An 18,144-nucleotide genomic window follows, 5' to 3' on the forward strand; every position below is an offset into this window, starting at 1 on the left:
TTCCGTAAGTGACTGCAGGGCATGTGGTCTTTTGAAGGCTGTTCTCTGAATGGAAGTTGAGTGAAGAAATTCTGGCGTCTCCAAAGCTCTCTCAGAGACCGAGCTGAGAGGGTCACACTAGGTCACATGTCTCAGGAACAAGAGGAGCTGTCTGTAGACGAGTGTGAAAATCACAAGCCTCCTCCGCCTTCCAGGCCTGTTGCTAGGCTACAGAGAGGAAGTGGTGCGATGTGCTTTTTTTTTTTTTTTTTGCACTGGCACCCTGTGTCTACAGTTAAGAGGTCCAAACACAGCAGGCTTGCAGTGACAAATGACTTCCTGATCCTGATTGTACAATAATAACTGTTCCGTTTTCACGACTTCTACAAAGACATATATATGGCTGTTATTGCTATTGTTTGGCTTCCCTACCCTCCAGCAGATACCGTCTTAGTTCTCACAACTGGAGTGTTGAGTATAGCCAATAGCAGTCGTGATGATGAAACCGCACAGCAATGTCTTCCTCACAGCAGTTACAATGCATTACTACTGCAAGCTCTCCGATAGCCATTTAAAGTCATTTCAGATATAATGGGAACAGACCTCCGTATGCATTTCAGCTGCCAGTCTAGATTAGAAGGGTTCTGTGACTGCATCGTGTGCTTATCTGTTTGGATTCTAAAAGCATTCATTCACACACAGGCTACAAAAAAAATCTGCTGATGACTCTGGAAAAGCCAATCTTTTTATAATATTTTTTTTTTAATAAGCCTAAAGCATCCTGTGCCTTTGTTGAAATTGTGTTATGTAGTTTTGTTCAAAACCATATTTACTATTTTTGCAGTATAGTTTATGCATACCATACTACATAAGTGCAGTCTGAATCTATTTTAAGTTTTCGTATTGCAAATGGGCAATATATATCATATATATTCCTATGATGCATTGCACTCAACTTTATCATTCATTTCCATTTTTATATCTCTTTCTTTTAGTTCATTTATTTTAATAAGAACTTAACAGAAAAAAAGATTTAGAATGTTTATCATATACATATTTAAAACACCTTTTGATTTTATTTGATCCTGTTTCTATTATTTTTATTTATTTTTAAGATTTATTTTTGGTGTTTTTTGACTTTTATTATGAGAGAGAGGGTGGGTAGGATCAGGGCAGGTCCTTGAGTCAGGGTTTCTAACTTGGGACTACCCAAAGTGCAATGGCAAGATATGTCGGCACTCTGCCCAAAACTATTGGTGCTGATATTTTATTATTTTTATTACACATTTTATAAATTGTATATAATTTTTTTTTCCATTTTCATTTGATTAAACTGTACAATTGTTAGAAAACTCTTGCCATGAGAATAGTATGAGATGCTGACATTGCATTAAAATCTCAACTACCTACCTTTTTAAGTCAAATTTACTTGACTAGACGTCAAAATTTAAGACCTTTTTATATAAAAATGTGGTTTGCTTCAAGGTGTTGAATAATAGTTATATACATAACATGTACTTGCTTACTAAAATGCAAAATTGCAGTTATTTTAAAAATAAATACGGTTATTTGGATGAATACAGTCAAGTTTATCATGAAATGTAATGAGATAATGTGACAACAGTGAACAAAACTTTCTGTTGCATTTTGCTGACTGTTTTGCATATTGTTTCTAAAAATATTGCTCAATGTACGGCATATATGTGCAGTATGGTAATATTCCATTCTGCGCACAGTTATGTTTATCATTAATACTGCACAGGCGGGACATTTGCGTCTTGCTTTTTTCATGGCTTATGGCAATTGAGGACAGTCTTATCTTACACGTCAACGGTCCAGAACTTTTCAGTTAATCTCTGTCAAGATGGCAGATGGTTTTTCCGGTTAGCAGTCGGCCCTGTGAATCTCCACGTCAGGAGAGACGTGGAGCTGTAAGGTGCAAACCCATCACACATGCACCCATTCACCACGTCCACACATCTGATTCATTAATATGCCAGCATAATTTATTACTTTCAGTCAGATGTATTATCATGATGATTGGCTCATGGGTTTTGTCACAGATGTCTTCAAATAAGCCAACATTTTTGTCTAGCCAACATTTTTTCCAGTTCAAAAGCTTCAAAACTACCAAGCCATATCGAAAGCAACTGCCCAGAACAGGCTAGGAAATCCATTCAGACCACTTTAGAAACGGCATAGAAATCACCTAAAACCCACAGCATGGGAAGAAACACTTAAAAATTATAGAACAATTAATGTGGATATTTTTTTTTTATCTTTGGTTAACCAAACAAGATTTATGAGGGAACTGTAGGGCATTTGTGAGTTGATGAAAAGCTAATAAAAAAAATAAATCAATCACTGAAATTCACGTGTGCAGCTTGTAATGCCTTGTTTTCAGAGAGGCTACAATGCTTAACATGTATTTGGAAACACTATTAACTTTCACGTTTGCATAATTTTCTTAAATTTTTGTGGACCGAACTTTACAACATTTCATTTTTGTTAAATTATTTAAATATTAACTTAAAAAATCTTGGGTTACTTTCTGTCCGTAAGGTTTAGCTGACAAAATAGGTTTTGGAACCTCTGTCTTTGAGCAGGATGGCTTAAATATAAAGCTAATGTAAATGATACTTAAAGGGATACCTCACCCCAAAATTAACATTTCGTCATTAATCACTTACCCCCATGTCGTTCCAAAACCTTAAAAGCTTAGTTCGTCTTCGGATCACAATTTAAGATATTTTGGATGAAAACCGGGAGGCTTGAGACTATCCCATAGAATGCCAAGTAAAATACGCTGTCAAGGTCCAGAAAAGTATGAAAGACATCGTCAGAAAAATCTTATCTGCCATAAATGGTTCAACCATAATGTTACGAATCAACGAGAGTACTTTTTGTACAAGAAAACAAAAATAACGACTTGAACAAAAAATGAACAGCATCTGCTGAACGCAAACTGTGTACGCTCTTCTGTGTCAGCCGCGCTGTATGGATGTGATGTTTTCATTCAAATCAAAGCATTAATACATGTAGCAAACATATCCTTGTGTCGCGGCTGACGCAGAAGAGTGTACTGCGGTTGGGCGATATATCTAACAATATGATCATGCACACCTAGTCAGTAAATCCAGTAAATCCAGTTCTGTGATTACCGCTACATCGCCATCACTTGCTTTTAAATGGAGCGGCATTTAATAGACAGAGCCGTAGATCACTGACAAGCTACGCAATATTGCGTTCATTATCCCAGATGAGTCGCCTTCGATAATGAACGTGATATTGCGTAGCTTGTCAGTGATCTAAAAAAAAAAAAACATGCTGCAATAAATGTATATTTATTTGACCTAATATTTCCTAATTGAGGAAAGTTTTTGAAAAAATTTTATAAAAATTAATACTACAGTCTCGTTTCCAACACTTATCAGATGATACCAAAAATAGAAGAAAAATATTGGTATTTTGGTTGACCACTATTAAAAATAGTTATTTGATGCTCAGTATAGTTAGTTAATGGTGAAAATGGCTTTACGAAATGATGTGAGTCCTATTTGAACTATGTGTTTCAGTGTTTATTAAAATATGATAAAAGTCCCCTATTCAGTGATCTTCACATTGACTCTGTTGATTTTTATATTGCCCTGTGGTTTTGGCGGGTTTCTCCACTCGTTAATACTTTGCAGTAGCGGTTGAAGTTGTTAATGAGCACTGGTGGGACTAGTATGACGCTCTTTCCTCATGTCATCCTATTTCCTTCCCCCCTTTTTCGCTCTTCCCCTCCTTCTCTTGCTGAAACATCTCCTCTGCTCAGAATAAAAGCAGTGGGAGTGTGTTGGGTGAGGAGATGAAGTGTGCATAATTCATTCTGAAGAGCACACACTGGGTGATTCTGGTGTTCAGATGAATGCACTTCTGCTCAGATCTGCTGCCGTATCTCCCGCTATTGTCCCAAAACACGGGACCTGCTGAGCGCGCAGATGATATGCGTCCACCGTGTCTGTTTCTCTCGTTTCTGGTTATGAAATCAAATTGAGCTTGGGGGAAGTTAGCAACTTAACAGGTAAACATGAGGGAATTGGGGCAGACCTGGGACAGTGATTTCCATTTCCAGATTCCTTCGGTTGCATAACGCTTTTGGAGATTTGAGATTCGAGTTGTCATCTGGTGGCACTGTAACACACACATTCACAAACATGAAATTGTACAGATTATTCACACAGGTATTTGGGTCTGTTTCAATCATTCTAGGAAGCGTGTGTCTGTTTATGGGTGTGTGTGTTTTTTTTATGCTGTTACATAATCATGCCGCGTGCCAGAGGCTTACATCCACCTATTCTTCTGCCACAGATAGATCCCATTACCACATGTTCAATAATGCCAGTGTTATGTTTGTATGACGCTCATGAATGGCATGTCCTTTCTCTTATCTTTCTCTCTACAGGGACGTCATGTTAAGACCGGCCAGCTTGCTGCAATCAAGGTCATGGATGTCACAGGGGTAAGAGCGCAAGTAGCTGCCTCGGTTTCCTGTTTCTCTCCATGTTGGTTTTACTTTTACACTTTCACTCTTTGCTTGTTGCATGATGTAATTTAAACACAAACATGAATGTGTCATGCTTTACCTACTATAAATTGCCTGTAGGTGTGAATGTGTGTGTGTCTGTGTGTGTGTGTGTGAGCCCTGAGATGGGCAGGCCATCCGTTCAGATGCATTTTGGATATTTTAATTATGAATATATATTTTTTTATTTTACTGAAAGCTAAATATGTAAAAATGTTAACTTTTAAAATATTTTATTTATGTTATTAATAGAAAAAATATGAACATATTAATTATTATATTAATACACTAATTTTCCTATACCTATCTTAACAACTCCTTTACTAAATATAAATGAGCAGCAAATTAGTAGTTTATTTAGCCAAAATAATGTATTAATAGTAGGGATGCACCGAATCCAGAATTCGGATTCGGACGAATACTGGGCTTTTTGACGGGGTTCGGTTTCGGCTGAACCTTAGATTTTTTTCCCACCGAACCAAATTCTAGGCTTGCGCTATGCTGGTCGACGTCACACGGCTGTTGATTACGTGAAGGTGTTTACATGTGGACCGTTTCCAAAGTGCTCGGGCAGTTGCGCACCTGAGGCGTCTGTCGTTGCAAAGCAACCATCAGCTGTGATCTCCGTTACAACAAGGACATTTCAGCAATGGATTTCCACCACCAAAAAACCCTTTCTGTAACTCTGCTAAAAGAATTATTTACGAAGAAAAGTAAAACACGCTGCAGTGTTTGGGCATTCTTCCAAACGCAAAAACCACAGGGAATTTCACCCCGAAGGAAGTTGATTGAGTTGGTTCTTGTCAAATGACCTGCGGTGAACTTTCTGCATCCTGAAAAGTTGAGCAGTTTTTAACTCCAAGAGGTGCAGACGCGCCTTGAAAAAACGAGCGCGTCTCTTCCATTATGAGCGCGCATACCGTGCGCCAATAATAAAAAAAAACGTAACTTTTGCGCATAAAAGACTCTATGTAAACAGCCCCTGTGAGAATCAGAAAATGTAACTCCTAAGCAAAAAAAAAAGTTTTGTTTGGCAGTACTTTCAATCAAAAGAAGGCGATTCAAGTCGAGCTACATGTTCAATTTTCTCTTCAGTGGTGGAAAACAAACCAGCAGTGATTTCCACTGCTGCCAAAAACGGCAAAGATATACCTCTGTGCGCAACCAACCTCTGTACCCAGTGAAACTTTTCAGTACTGCTGGGGACATTCGTTCTCACACTTGCAACCGGCTATCACCTGTTAATTCAAAGCGTCTTGGTTTTTTTAAAGGAAACTCTCATTTCATGTGAAAAGGTTAGAGGTTTCACGTTAATTTAATTATGATGCAGGAGATGTTTGATTTTCCGTAATATTTTTCATAATATTTGGCTACTATTCTAATCGTAGCCTAGGCTTCTGTTATAAATGAAAACTAAACGGCCTACTATCCATGTTTATTGAGTAAATGTTCAATAACATTAATTTCAGTTAAGTCACCAAACATATTCTGATTTTAAAAAAGAAAAGAAAAACACTTTTCTTTGCATTGTTGCACTGGTTTGGTTTGTACTTGGGTAAGCATAGGCTTATTGTAATTGTCAAAATAGTTTTTCCCACTTGTCATCCTGGCATAATGTTGCTTTTTTTTTTTTTTTTTTTACAGTTAAAATAAAATGAAAAATACACTGCTGTGTGACGTTTTTTACTTAATGTGTTTTACTGAGTTAATGGAATAAGGATGCGAGTAGGATTCGGTATTTGGTTTCGTATTGGGCCGAACCCAAAAAATCTGGATTCGGTGCATCCCTAATTAATAGTGAGAATTAGACCTTAAAATAAACTGACACCTTAATTTTTTTATTTACTTAAAGTTATATATTAGCCATTTAAATGTAAAAGTGACAAAAATGCCTGGTATTGTTATTTTATGTTCAAAATACTTTTTTTTATTATAAAAAAAAATTGTCATATTCATGCCATTTTAGAAGTTGGTTCTTTTTCACAGGGACTGTAGAATCATTGCTTTGTTTTATGCTTGTTCTAATCAGCCGGACATAGCAACAGTCTTAACCAGTGGCATTAGTTTAGGGCGGGGCTATCTGTCTGGCTGACCAATAACAGATGGATAGAGTGTTTAAGGAAACCTGTTTGATAACAGTTTTACTCCAAATTTAGTTGTTATTATAGTGGCAAACAGGGATATAACAGTGATATGAATTACTACGTATAATAAATGTAATATTTTTGCTGTTATGTACAGTAGTAAATCACACTGTTGAACAGTTTCCTGACAATGACTCACTCAAAGACAAAGAAACATGGTATTTTCCTGCTCTCGAAGTCTCAAGTGTTGTGTGTTTTATTTGACAGGATGAGGAGGAGGAGATCAAAGCTGAGATCAACATGCTAAAAAAATACTCCCACCATCGAAACATCGCCACCTACTATGGTGCCTTCATCAAGAAGAACCCACCTGGCATGGATGACCAGCTCTGGGTCAGTCTAAATTAATTGTAGGCAGAAAGAATCATGGTATTAGAGTGTGTAAATGTTTCATTATTAATGTGTGTAATACAATACAGTGTTAGGAAGCTAAAAGTAGTGATGTTTCTAACTTTTTGAGTAGTTTGGTAGTATTTTTCATATTGTTACATACTACATATTTGAGTTTTTTGTCATGCTATATCTTAAATGAAGATTTGCAACCACATCAAACTAAAGTTTGACTATGGTGTAACTAGTTTTATTTTAATTATTCAAGGTCTTTTCTTATATTTAATGAGGAAAAATATTTCAGTGTGGCAAATCTAACCTGTGGAGCCTAAGTGACATAATCAGAAAAGTTCAAGATTATGATTTATACATAACATACATTAATACCAGGAATATGCTTAAACATAAGAAGCTACAGCCTCAAACATAGCTTTCTCATCACTGGTAAGGTAACACTTTTCAACCGTTGCCGATCTGTCACACAGAATCGCAATGTTCACACTTTGCGTATAGCTGCCTAGGCCTTGTTGTTTTCATCTCTATGCATTGAACGCAAACTGCCAGCCTCATTTCCTCTGTGGTGAGCTTTTTCGCTTTCTTTGCCCAGCAACAGAAAGATAAGTGACATGCTGAAAACATTTACTAGCACTGGAGCATGTGGTCAGCACAACCACACTCCACTGGGCGTCTCTGTAAGAAGGATTTCCCTTAGAGTAAAACAATGTTGCCAACTCAGCAGTCGTGGCTTTGGAGAGTCCCAGAGGCCAAACATATTTGGACCCATCTGAGGGCCAGCTCAAGAGAGATTCAAAACCAATCATTGTTTCAGAAAAACCATCATATTGTGCTCAGAAATTACATTTATTGACTTTTATTGTGCCCCTGAGGACCCTTAAAGAGAATATGGCTCTATTTATTTAAGTGCCTTGGGAGATAAGGTAAAGCCAAAGTAAAAACGGAGTTATAGTAGGGAGCAGTGACATGCAAACTTCCAAACCCAATGTTAAGAGAAAGATTGGGCTATAGGAAAGAAACTGCATGGCACTTTTATTGAGTGAAAACCAAGAATTATTAGATGGAGGCTTTTCTCTGGAAACAACTATGAAATTCCTTTTTTTTAAACCACTAATACTTCTATATTGTCATTTGAACTTCTTAAAAGTGGGAAAATGAAGTTGCCCTGGAACAAGTTGTCTTTCATAGATCTAGTTTCAGCTGAAAAGTGTGAATTTGCATGTATGTGTGAGTGTCGAATGTTGCATCTAATTAAAATACTGGTTCTGCCACTTTAAACTGTAAGCTGCTTTAGCTAAAAAATAGAACATTTGTAGACATATGCATCATTTATTTATTTATTTATTTATTTATTTATTGACATTTTGCTTAATGTTAAAAAATTTATTTTGCTTGGAGATATTAACATTATTATGTAAAAAAAAAATTTGTAATTTTTTTTATAGTTTACTGTGCTCAAGGCTTAATTTATTTTATCAAAACATACAGAAAAACAAACCAATATTATTGCAGTTTAAAATGTTTTCTATTTTAATGCACTTTAAAATATAATTTATTCTTGTGGTCAAATCTGAATTTTCATCAGCCGTTACTCCAGTCTTCAGTGTCACATGATGCTGCTTTGTCATCAATATTTCACAATGTGTGTGTGTATATATATATATATATATATATATATATATATATATATATATATATATATATATATATATAATATTTTATTTTATTTTATTTTATTTTTAATCAAACAAATGCTGCCTTGATGAGCATAAGAAAGTGTGGATTATTAGCCAGCATTCCAACATCGGATCCCATTCACACATGACCTCTCGATGGAAATAATGCAACCAATTCTGTTTGTTTGACAGCACCAATGTAGATCTCTACTGAATGAGATTTTTCCTCATTTTTGTGGCTTCTTGGGTTTTATCCTAATTTTGTTGACGTGTTGTGTAGCTGGTGATGGAGTTTTGTGGTGCTGGTTCGGTGACAGACCTGATAAAGAACACCAAAGGAAACACTCTGAAAGAGGAGTGGACGGCCTACATCTGCAGAGAGATCCTCAGGGTGAGTGTGTGTGTGTAGTGTGGGCCACTGAAAGACATTATTAGCTTCCAGAAGTGTTCTTTTTGAAGAGTGTTTCCTCATTTGACCTTCTCCACTTGAGTTTAACTTCTTCATTTGGTTTTGATAGGGTCTGACCCACTTGCATCAACATAAGGTCATTCATCGTGATATCAAAGGTCAGAACGTTTTGCTCACGGAAAATGCGGAAGTCAAACTAGGTGAGTTCACACCCCCTGACAAATGCAATGTTCATTCAGTAGAAGAAGCTCCTGTAATGTGTATGAATTAGTGTTGAGGTTAAACTAACTAAAAGTTACAACAATGATAATTTAACTGTTTTTAGTAGTGTCTAAAATCTACAAACAGGCTTTTTTCCTGTAATATAAAATGTCATTATTCTTTCAATCTTACATTGGAGGTTTAAAATCGAGGTAAAGTGCTAATCAAACACATAAGGTGATAAAATTAAAATGTTATATCGCAATATGAGTAATTTTAAATCACAATTTTTGCTTTTATTAAGAATTTTATGACATCAAAGCTTTTGTAACCATAGAAATTCCATAATTCTTGTCACCACTGTCAGTATCACAGAAAAACTAATTTAAGGCTAAAAAAACCCCACTCAAGCTCACTTAAAATAAGTAACTAATTACAAGCAACAGGAAAAAAAACTCTACAATAAATAAATACAACACACATTGTATAAGTTAATCAAAAACACTGCATTTCACTGTGTAAATTTAATTTATTATTATTAAAGATACGAAAGTGATTTAGTCAAGAGCGGTGAGAGATTTTCTTAAATTAATGTTTACGAGGATACTTGCAAAATCTGGCATTCTCATTCATGTAAGTATATGTGTATTTAACCATTGAAGGCAAACAAAGCAACACAAATATTTGCACGCTCTATGAGCAGCCGATTCATGTGAAACACACATGTAGTGCTGTTGTTTGCATTTAAATGGCTTAAAAAAACTTTAATGCTTAAAAATGTGTGCAGAGATACATTTTCGTGACTACGGCACACCTCAAGTTAAAGGAACACTTTTTCGGAAATAGGCTCATTTTCCAACTGCCCTATAGTGAAAAAGTCAAGTTGTACTGTTTTCGAATCTATTCAGCTGATCTCCGGGTCTGGTGGTAGCATTTTAGCTTAGCTTAGCAAAGATCATTGAATCTGATTAGACCATTAGCATCTCACTCATAAATGACTAAAGAGTTTTCTGTATTTTTCCTATTTACAGCTTGACTCTTCTGTAGTTACATCGTGTACTAAGACTGATGGAAAATGAAACGTTGCGATTTTATGGGCCGATATGACTGGGAACTATTTTCTCATTCATGCGTAATAATCAAGGAACTTTGCTGCCGTACCATGGGTGCAGCAGGCGCAGTGATATAATGCAACACCAGAAAACTATTTACATTATCAGCTGAATGGATTCAAAAACTGTAAAACTCAGCTGTTTAACTCTAGGGGAGTTAATGAGCCTATTTTTAAAAAAGTAGAGTGTTCCTTTAATCACGATAAAGACAATAGTCCAGAATCTACTGGTTGACAAATTTCTACTGGTTAACTTGTTTACTGGTGTATTGCCCACCCCTAAAAAAGATCAAATAGTTCATTTTAATTAACTAAATCTGTTTGTGCAGGAAGGTTTAATTTCCAAGAACCTGTTCAAAAACATATTCATCAAAAACTCATTCATTTGTCCTTAAGCTATTCACAAGCTCATTGACATATTAAATTATTAGCTTGACTCTGATTCTGCATGATTAAGCTAATATAAATTTTTTGGAGTGAGATAATGAATATTAGGTTGCTTTTTTTTAGTATGAGGTTGTTTTTTTCTATTATTTATACAAAAATTAATTTCCCAATGTTTTTGAAAGAAGGCTCTTATGCTTGCCAAACATGCATTTATTTGATCAGAAAAAGTTACATATTATTGCAGTTTAAAATAACTATTCTATTAAAATATTTTTTTAAATGTAATTTATTTCTGTTTGATACAATTACATTTTAAAAACAGCGTAGATGATCGCTTTTTCAGTAAATCATTTTAAGAAGCTTATAATCCCTCACACTGGTTGGAGTGTCGGCTGATTCCGTCTGTCTCGAGGACCTCATGACTCTCCTCTGGAGTTATTAGGGCTTGTCATCGAGTGGTTTGAGTTCGGGAGTGTTGCTATGACAACACTGCCTGCGGTGATGAGGGAAGAGGGGCACAGAGGCAGATGGCAGCATGCACTTCATCAAAGACCTCTCCTCTCGTTACTGCACGCAGACACATTAAGGCCAAATCTTCCCCGTGTGTTTTCAACAGTTGATTTTGGTGTGAGTGCACAGTTGGACCGTACCGTGGGTAGGAGGAACACTTTTATTGGCACTCCGTATTGGATGGCTCCAGAGGTCATAGCCTGTGATGAGAACCCAGACGCCACATATGACTTCAAGGTACTTCAAGCGATTCTTAATTATGCTCTTACAACACCTGATTGCTTTTGTGTGAGGGTCCTGTTTGGCTTCAGACAGAGATCCTAACAGCACTGTTTTTGTTATAGAGCGATCTGTGGTCGCTGGGAATTACAGCTATTGAGATGGCAGAAGGAGCGCCTCGTAAGTCCAACACAATGCAGGATGATCTGAAATGCATTTTATATGAACACTGTGATTGCTAAACACAAACACCTGTCTGTTTTCTCAGCGCTGTGCGATATGCATCCGATGCGAGCGCTTTTCCTCATACCCAGAAACCCAGCGCCTCGTCTCAAGTCTAAGAAGTGGTAGGTCGAACCTCTCAGTGTATTGAATTTGCAGTAATCTGTAACTGATTCAGAATGGGGGAAACTGATCAGTTTGTGGTTCTCTCTAGGTCTAAAAAGTTCCAGTCGTTCATTGAGAGCTGTTTAGTGAAGAATCACAACCAGAGACCCAGTACTGAACAGCTCATGAAACATCCCTTCATCAAAGACCTTCCCAACGAGAGACAGGTCCGAATCCAGCTCAAAGACCACATTGACCGGACCAAAAAGAAGAGAGGAGAGAGGGGTGAGTGTTTTTTTTTTTTTTTTTTTTTTTTTTTTAAGTAAATGCTGTTTCCTGTTGATGCATAAACGAAACTTTACCAAACATTATTTTTAGTGTGCCTGTCATCCAGTTAATCACAATAAATTGTACTTTTGGTCAGACCCTATCAAAACCAGATGAAGAAGTCAAACTCAACTGGGAAAAAAAAGTATTTTATTTTATTATGTATATTTTATTCTTTATTTTATTTATTTTCAAAATAAATAAATACATTAATAAATTAATGAAATTATTAATTGAATATTATTTTTAGTAAGACTTCTGTTTCATAACTTTAAAAACAAATGACTTAAATACTTTTCATGCAAATTTTTATCAAAAGTGAATACGTATTTTATTTATTTATTTTATTTTATTTGTGACTTTTTAATGTATTTTAATTCATCTAAATTAATTTAATTATTGTTTATTTGTTTATTTATTGTTTTGATTGATAGCAATGATAACCAAATAATAATAATAATTGAAAACACAATATTAATAAATATTTTAATTAAAATTATATTATTTGCAACAGTGTATTTGTTGATGAACAGGAAGTTTCCATGAGATTTATTTATTTTTAACTAGAAAATGGTAAATATTTGGGGGAGGGAAATGAAAAAATAGGGAGAATTATTATTTTATTATGCATCTTATTTTTTTTATTTTTTATTTAATGTAATCGTATTTATCATCAACATAAATAAAATTATTCACTAAATATTGTTTTTAGTAATAGCTGACTACTATTTAATAACTTAAAAAAAATAACAATATTTTTCATGCAAATTTGTATCCGTTGTTGTTGTTGTTTTGTCACAACAGTCCTTATCAGAATCTGCCTTAAATCTAAAAACCTACATCTTACCATGGTGTGTGTTTTCAGACGAGACCGAGTATGAGTACAGTGGAAGTGAAGAGGAGGAGGAAGAGCGAGACATAGGAGAGCCGAGGTACATAGACCTTTTTCCGGTAACACACATGCATGTGTGTATAGTGGAGACCTGACTGACTTAAAGATGATTTAACATCTTCCTTACAGCTCTATCATAAACGTCCCTGGGGAATCGACCCTGAGGCGGGACTTCCTGCGTCTGCAGTTGGCCAATAAGGAGCGATCCGAAGCCCTGAGACGACAACAGCTAGAACAGCAACAGAACGAGGAACACAAGCGCCAACTACTGGCAGAGAGGCAGAAGCGCATCGAGGAGCAGAAGGAGCAAAGGAGGAGACTAGAGGAGGTAAGAGGAGATGGACGAGAAACCGTTTAAAGACATGTTCCTGAAATCTTTTGCGCTACAGTGATCTATTAATAACTTTAAAGGTACATTTCTAATCTAAATATAATTGTATCATATTTACAATATTGTATTGATTTATATTTAGTTTAACATTTATTATATTTCATATTTGTAAAGCACATTTTATTTTAATGTATTTTATATTTATTTTATTTAAAAAACATTTCACTTCTAAGATAAGTATTTAATCTGATATTTAATTGAATAAATTTATAATATATTAATTTACATGCTTTTATATATAATTATTATATTTGTATTGTATTATTTAAAGCACCTTTTTCCGCAAGATGTCTAAAGCTAAATATTTAATCTGAATGTCTTATTTTTAATACTGTGTTTAAGTTATATATTGGTCATAATTAATTATAGTATATTTTGTATTTATATAATTTTATTTTACTTTTTATTTTATTCTTGTTCCTCGTTCTCAACTGATTTTCCTTTAGGACCTAGATTTTACATTAAATATAAAGTTATAACCCAACAAATTAACAACAACAACATTAGATGTATGGATTAAAAAAAAGTAGTTGCCTTATTATAAAGTAAAAGATGCATTTGACCCAAAATCTTACACAACCTCTGACATCAACAACTAAAGACATGGGAAGCATTTTCTTCTGCTCTCATGCATGATTATATGCTTAGTTGCATTTTATTGTTTGCATTTAGCATTGTTTTTCCTTGAAACAAACAGACAATATGCTTCGCTATTATTCTGGTCATACTCAGACACACACTTCCTGTACTCTATTTTGTGTGTGTAATGACTCATGAAATGACTGCCGTTTTAAAAGTCCCTGGGAGACACTGAGCCATGATCAGTCCACAGGAAGGTTGCCCAACATCTTGGGAATCCTTCAAATGGGAGACAAAGAAAGACGACGGTCATTGAGCCGGTGGAGATATTCCTGAGTTATGTGATGTAGGGGAGGGAGCCGAATACCTGTGGGGATGAATCAGGCGGCCCGGCAGGGCGTCAACCTCTCATTCAGCACATCTGTCTCCCGCTGGTCCACTGTCAGGCCGCCTCCTTTCAGCACAGCTCCTGTCGGCAGCCCCTGCTGGGGAAAGACTATTCAGCATGGCTACCGAAATGCATTGTTTTTTTTTTAATGCAACACCTAGTGGTAAAAGTAGAGAACTGTGTGTTCCATTGTGAAGCTGGGCTGATAGTTGGGCTTGGCACTGAGATTTATTTTATGGCAGGCTCATTAATGAGCACATGTGTTTGCAACCTCACAGCAACAGCGACGGGAGAGAGAGCTCCGGAAACAGCAGGAGAGAGAGCAGAGGCGGCGCTATGAGGAGATGGAGCAGCTCCGGAGAGAGGAGGAGAGGAGGCATGCTGAGAGGGAGCAGGTACACACAAACGCACATCCACTTTCATACATGCCTAATTCTGCTTTTTGGTCACTTTTATTGATAAAGAAGAAAGAGGGCAAGAAGTGATTGAGAGAGTTATTTCAGTACATAATTGTTCGAGCTATTATATATTGTTCTGCCACTACAAACTAACCCGTTATTCACTGTGCAAAAAGAGTGCCAGAAATGACAACTGAACACATATGAACAGGAAGGGAAGAAATGAAGTGACGTGGCGGCTTCACACGCCTACACTCCACGCTAACAGACTCCCACTGATTCACCGCTACAGAGATGGAGACAAGATGTACTTTCTGTTAATACATGGCACATATTTATAGATTGGCCACGTTTTTTTTTTTTTTGGTCATACCAGTTACTTCAATATTCTAGTGTTCAATAACTGATTTATTTTACTTTACAGTATGTTTTATTTTATGTAATACTTTGCTACTTTTTGATATATATATATATGTGTGTGTGTGTGTTTGTGTGTATATATATATATATATATAAATATAATATTTAGAACCAAGATTTTACATTAAATATCTAGTTGACACAACACAGAACTAAAGTTTGTGTATCAAAAAAGTCTATAAATATGATTCATTAATTTAATTATCAATTAATATGTATTATGAACAACATGCAATGTTTTTTTTTTTGCAAATATGCAAAATAGTATGAATGTTCAGAACCATTTTTCTTTATTTTAATGATATTCAAAAGATCATTGTTGATATGCAATCCATAAAAACATAATATTTGTGAATATTTTAATATAAATAGTAATTGTAACAATTATCTTTGTTGATGATCAGTAATTTGTCATGAGAAACAGATTATTTAAATTAAAAAGGGTGAATATTGGTGAAAAACTAAATGGAAACAGCAATGAAAATGTTTTTTGATCAATCTCTCCGTGTAAACATAAATGCAACCATTATTGATAGGAATATCCCAGGGCAAATGAACACTCTCTAAAGCAGATGTGTACGAAGTGAGCGTGCATGCGTGTGTAATGCCCTGCACACTTTGTTCTCAACTGTAAGTGTCCTCTCAGATATGCATATCAGACTCGCACATGCCACAATCCCTTATTTAAAGCATTGTCTTCAGTCTGTGACTCACTTCCTCCAGAGAGGGAAATGTTCTGCTGGATGGTATGCATATTTAAAGCACCCACCCACCCTTTTCAAAAGCGGTTGGGATGCACGAGTTCTGCTCAATAGTGAATGAGGACATCTCACGGGCTGTGCGTGAGAGTCTGTGCAGAGACAAATAAGAATGACTGTACCAGTTCCAAAACATGCCAGAAGTTAAGTGATGCTAGCCATTAAGCTATTCTGAATTTGAATTTGAATTAGACACACCCCTTTCCCCACTCCTTTAAAGTTACAGTTGAAACGGTTGTAATCAGAGAGTAGCAGAAGCAACAACAGCTGCAAATAAAGCTGATCTCACTGTTAGCTTGTTAACCATAGGGACTGCCCCATACATTTGCACGACTTTTGAGTGACTTTTTGTCTGGTAATCATTTTGCTTATATGATAGATATTTCCTAAGTGTCATTCCATAAAAATGCTTTCAGAGAGCCTTTAATGCTAAAAAGCACAGCATTTTCTTTTCTGTTATAAAGCATTTCTTTGTGACATAATGAAAGTGCCCTTCACATAGAGACATATAATCCAGAAAGTTCCCTTGCCTTGTTTTCTTGTTTAAGGGCTACCTTTTCTTTTCAGATACCTTTTTGTAATTTCTTTCTGCTTTTATTTTCTGTACACTGTACGCTGCCAAAAACCAAGTTTTGCAAATAACTGCTTAGTTTTTCTAAGAAGTCCCCAGTCCCCAAGGCTGCATTCATTTGATAAAAAATTATAATTTTGATATATTACTGCAATTTATAATAACTGTTTTCTATTTGAATGCAGTTTGAAATATTTGTTTGTGAGAGCAAAGCAGAATTTTCAGCATCATTACTCAAGGCTTCAGTGTTACATAATATTTCAGAAATCATTCTAATATGCCGAGTTGTTTCTCAAAACATTTATTATTATCATCAGCGCTGAAAATAGTCTTGGTGCTTAATATTTTTTTTGGAAGGTTATTCTTTGAAGAATAAAGTACAAAAGAACAGCATTTATTGGAAATCCTTCTGAATAAATTTTAAATGGAAGTACACATGCATGTTACCACTATACAGATCTACAGATGATCCCCTTTCAGAATCGGTAAAATGTTAATTATTTTACCAAAGTAAGTGGGATCATACAAAAATGCATGTTGTTTGACTCTTTCATGTCAACATTTTTGGCTAATGTTAAGCTGCCCACAGTTAATATAGACCAAAAGAACAATCTTGATAAACCTCTACAACTTCAAGAGATAGAAGATTCAATTAGAGCCATGCAAAGTGGTAAAACCCCGGGACCAGACGGGTTCCCGGTAGAGTTTTATAAAAAATTTTCCTCACAACTGTCCCCTTTGCTTCTTAATATGTTCAATCACTCTCTTGATCAATCAACACTGCCATCAAGCCTTACACAGGCCCATATCACAGTTCTTCTGAAGCCAGATAAAGACGCCCTTGATTGTAGTTCTTACAGACCTATTTCCTTACTAAATGTAGACGTTAAAATCTTATCTAAAGTACTGGCCTCTAGAATGGAGTGTATAATACCAGATATTATTTCACAAGACCAGACAGGCTTCATAAAGGGGCGCCACTCCTTCATTAACATTAGGAAACTTCTTAATGTTGTGCATTCTCCTGCGTCAGAGGGTAATCCTGAAGTGATTATTTCTCTGGATGCAGAGAAAGCGTTTGATAGAGTCGAATGGAACTATTTATTTGCTGTTTTAGATAAATTTGGATTTGGCTCAAAATTTGTTTCCTGGATTCACCTACTGTATCATCAACCTAAGGCAGCCGTAGTCACAAATAGGATAATATCAGAATATTTTTCCTTGTCCAGAGGCACACGGCAAGGATGCCCCCTTAGCCCTTTGCTATTTATTTTGGCTATAGAGCCATTATCATCAGTACTCAGATCATCACAGTTAATCAGTGGTATTAAAAGAAGAGGTGTAGAGTATAAAGTCTCTCTCTATGCTGACGATTTGTTACTATATATAACTGATCCACTATCATGCATCTCCGAAATTGTGAAAATATTAAAAGAGTACGGATACTTTTCAGGTTATAAATTAAACTTCTCTAAAAGTATATGCTTCCCTGTAAATCATATGGCAGATCAGATTACAGTTACAGACTTGCCCTTTTGTATATCA

The 18,144-nt window shown here is 35.7% G+C and overlaps 1 protein-coding gene across 8 annotated transcripts in view; it reads left to right on the forward strand.

Moving 5' to 3' along the window:
* tnikb (TRAF2 and NCK interacting kinase b) overlaps positions 1-18,144 on the forward strand; it is a 64,682-nt gene that overhangs the window by 21,579 nt on the left and 24,959 nt on the right. For all 8 annotated transcript variants that reach the window (XM_052596146.1, XM_052596148.1, XM_052596150.1 and 5 more), the window contains exons 3-13: positions 4,427-4,483; positions 6,898-7,023; positions 8,992-9,102; positions 9,230-9,320; positions 11,436-11,566; positions 11,674-11,728; positions 11,817-11,895; positions 11,985-12,160; positions 13,068-13,134; positions 13,224-13,422; positions 14,731-14,847. In XM_052596146.1, coding sequence (XP_052452106.1) covers positions 4,427-4,483; positions 6,898-7,023; positions 8,992-9,102; positions 9,230-9,320; positions 11,436-11,566; positions 11,674-11,728; positions 11,817-11,895; positions 11,985-12,160; positions 13,068-13,134; positions 13,224-13,422; positions 14,731-14,847 — 1,209 coding nt within the window. The remainder of the gene's footprint in view (positions 1-4,426; positions 4,484-6,897; positions 7,024-8,991; positions 9,103-9,229; positions 9,321-11,435; positions 11,567-11,673; positions 11,729-11,816; positions 11,896-11,984; positions 12,161-13,067; positions 13,135-13,223; positions 13,423-14,730; positions 14,848-18,144) is intronic.

The sequence above is a fragment of the Carassius gibelio genome, chromosome B24, assembly GCF_023724105.1.
Source record: "Carassius gibelio isolate Cgi1373 ecotype wild population from Czech Republic chromosome B24, carGib1.2-hapl.c, whole genome shotgun sequence".
Classification (NCBI taxonomy): Eukaryota; Metazoa; Chordata; class Actinopteri; order Cypriniformes; family Cyprinidae; genus Carassius; species Carassius gibelio.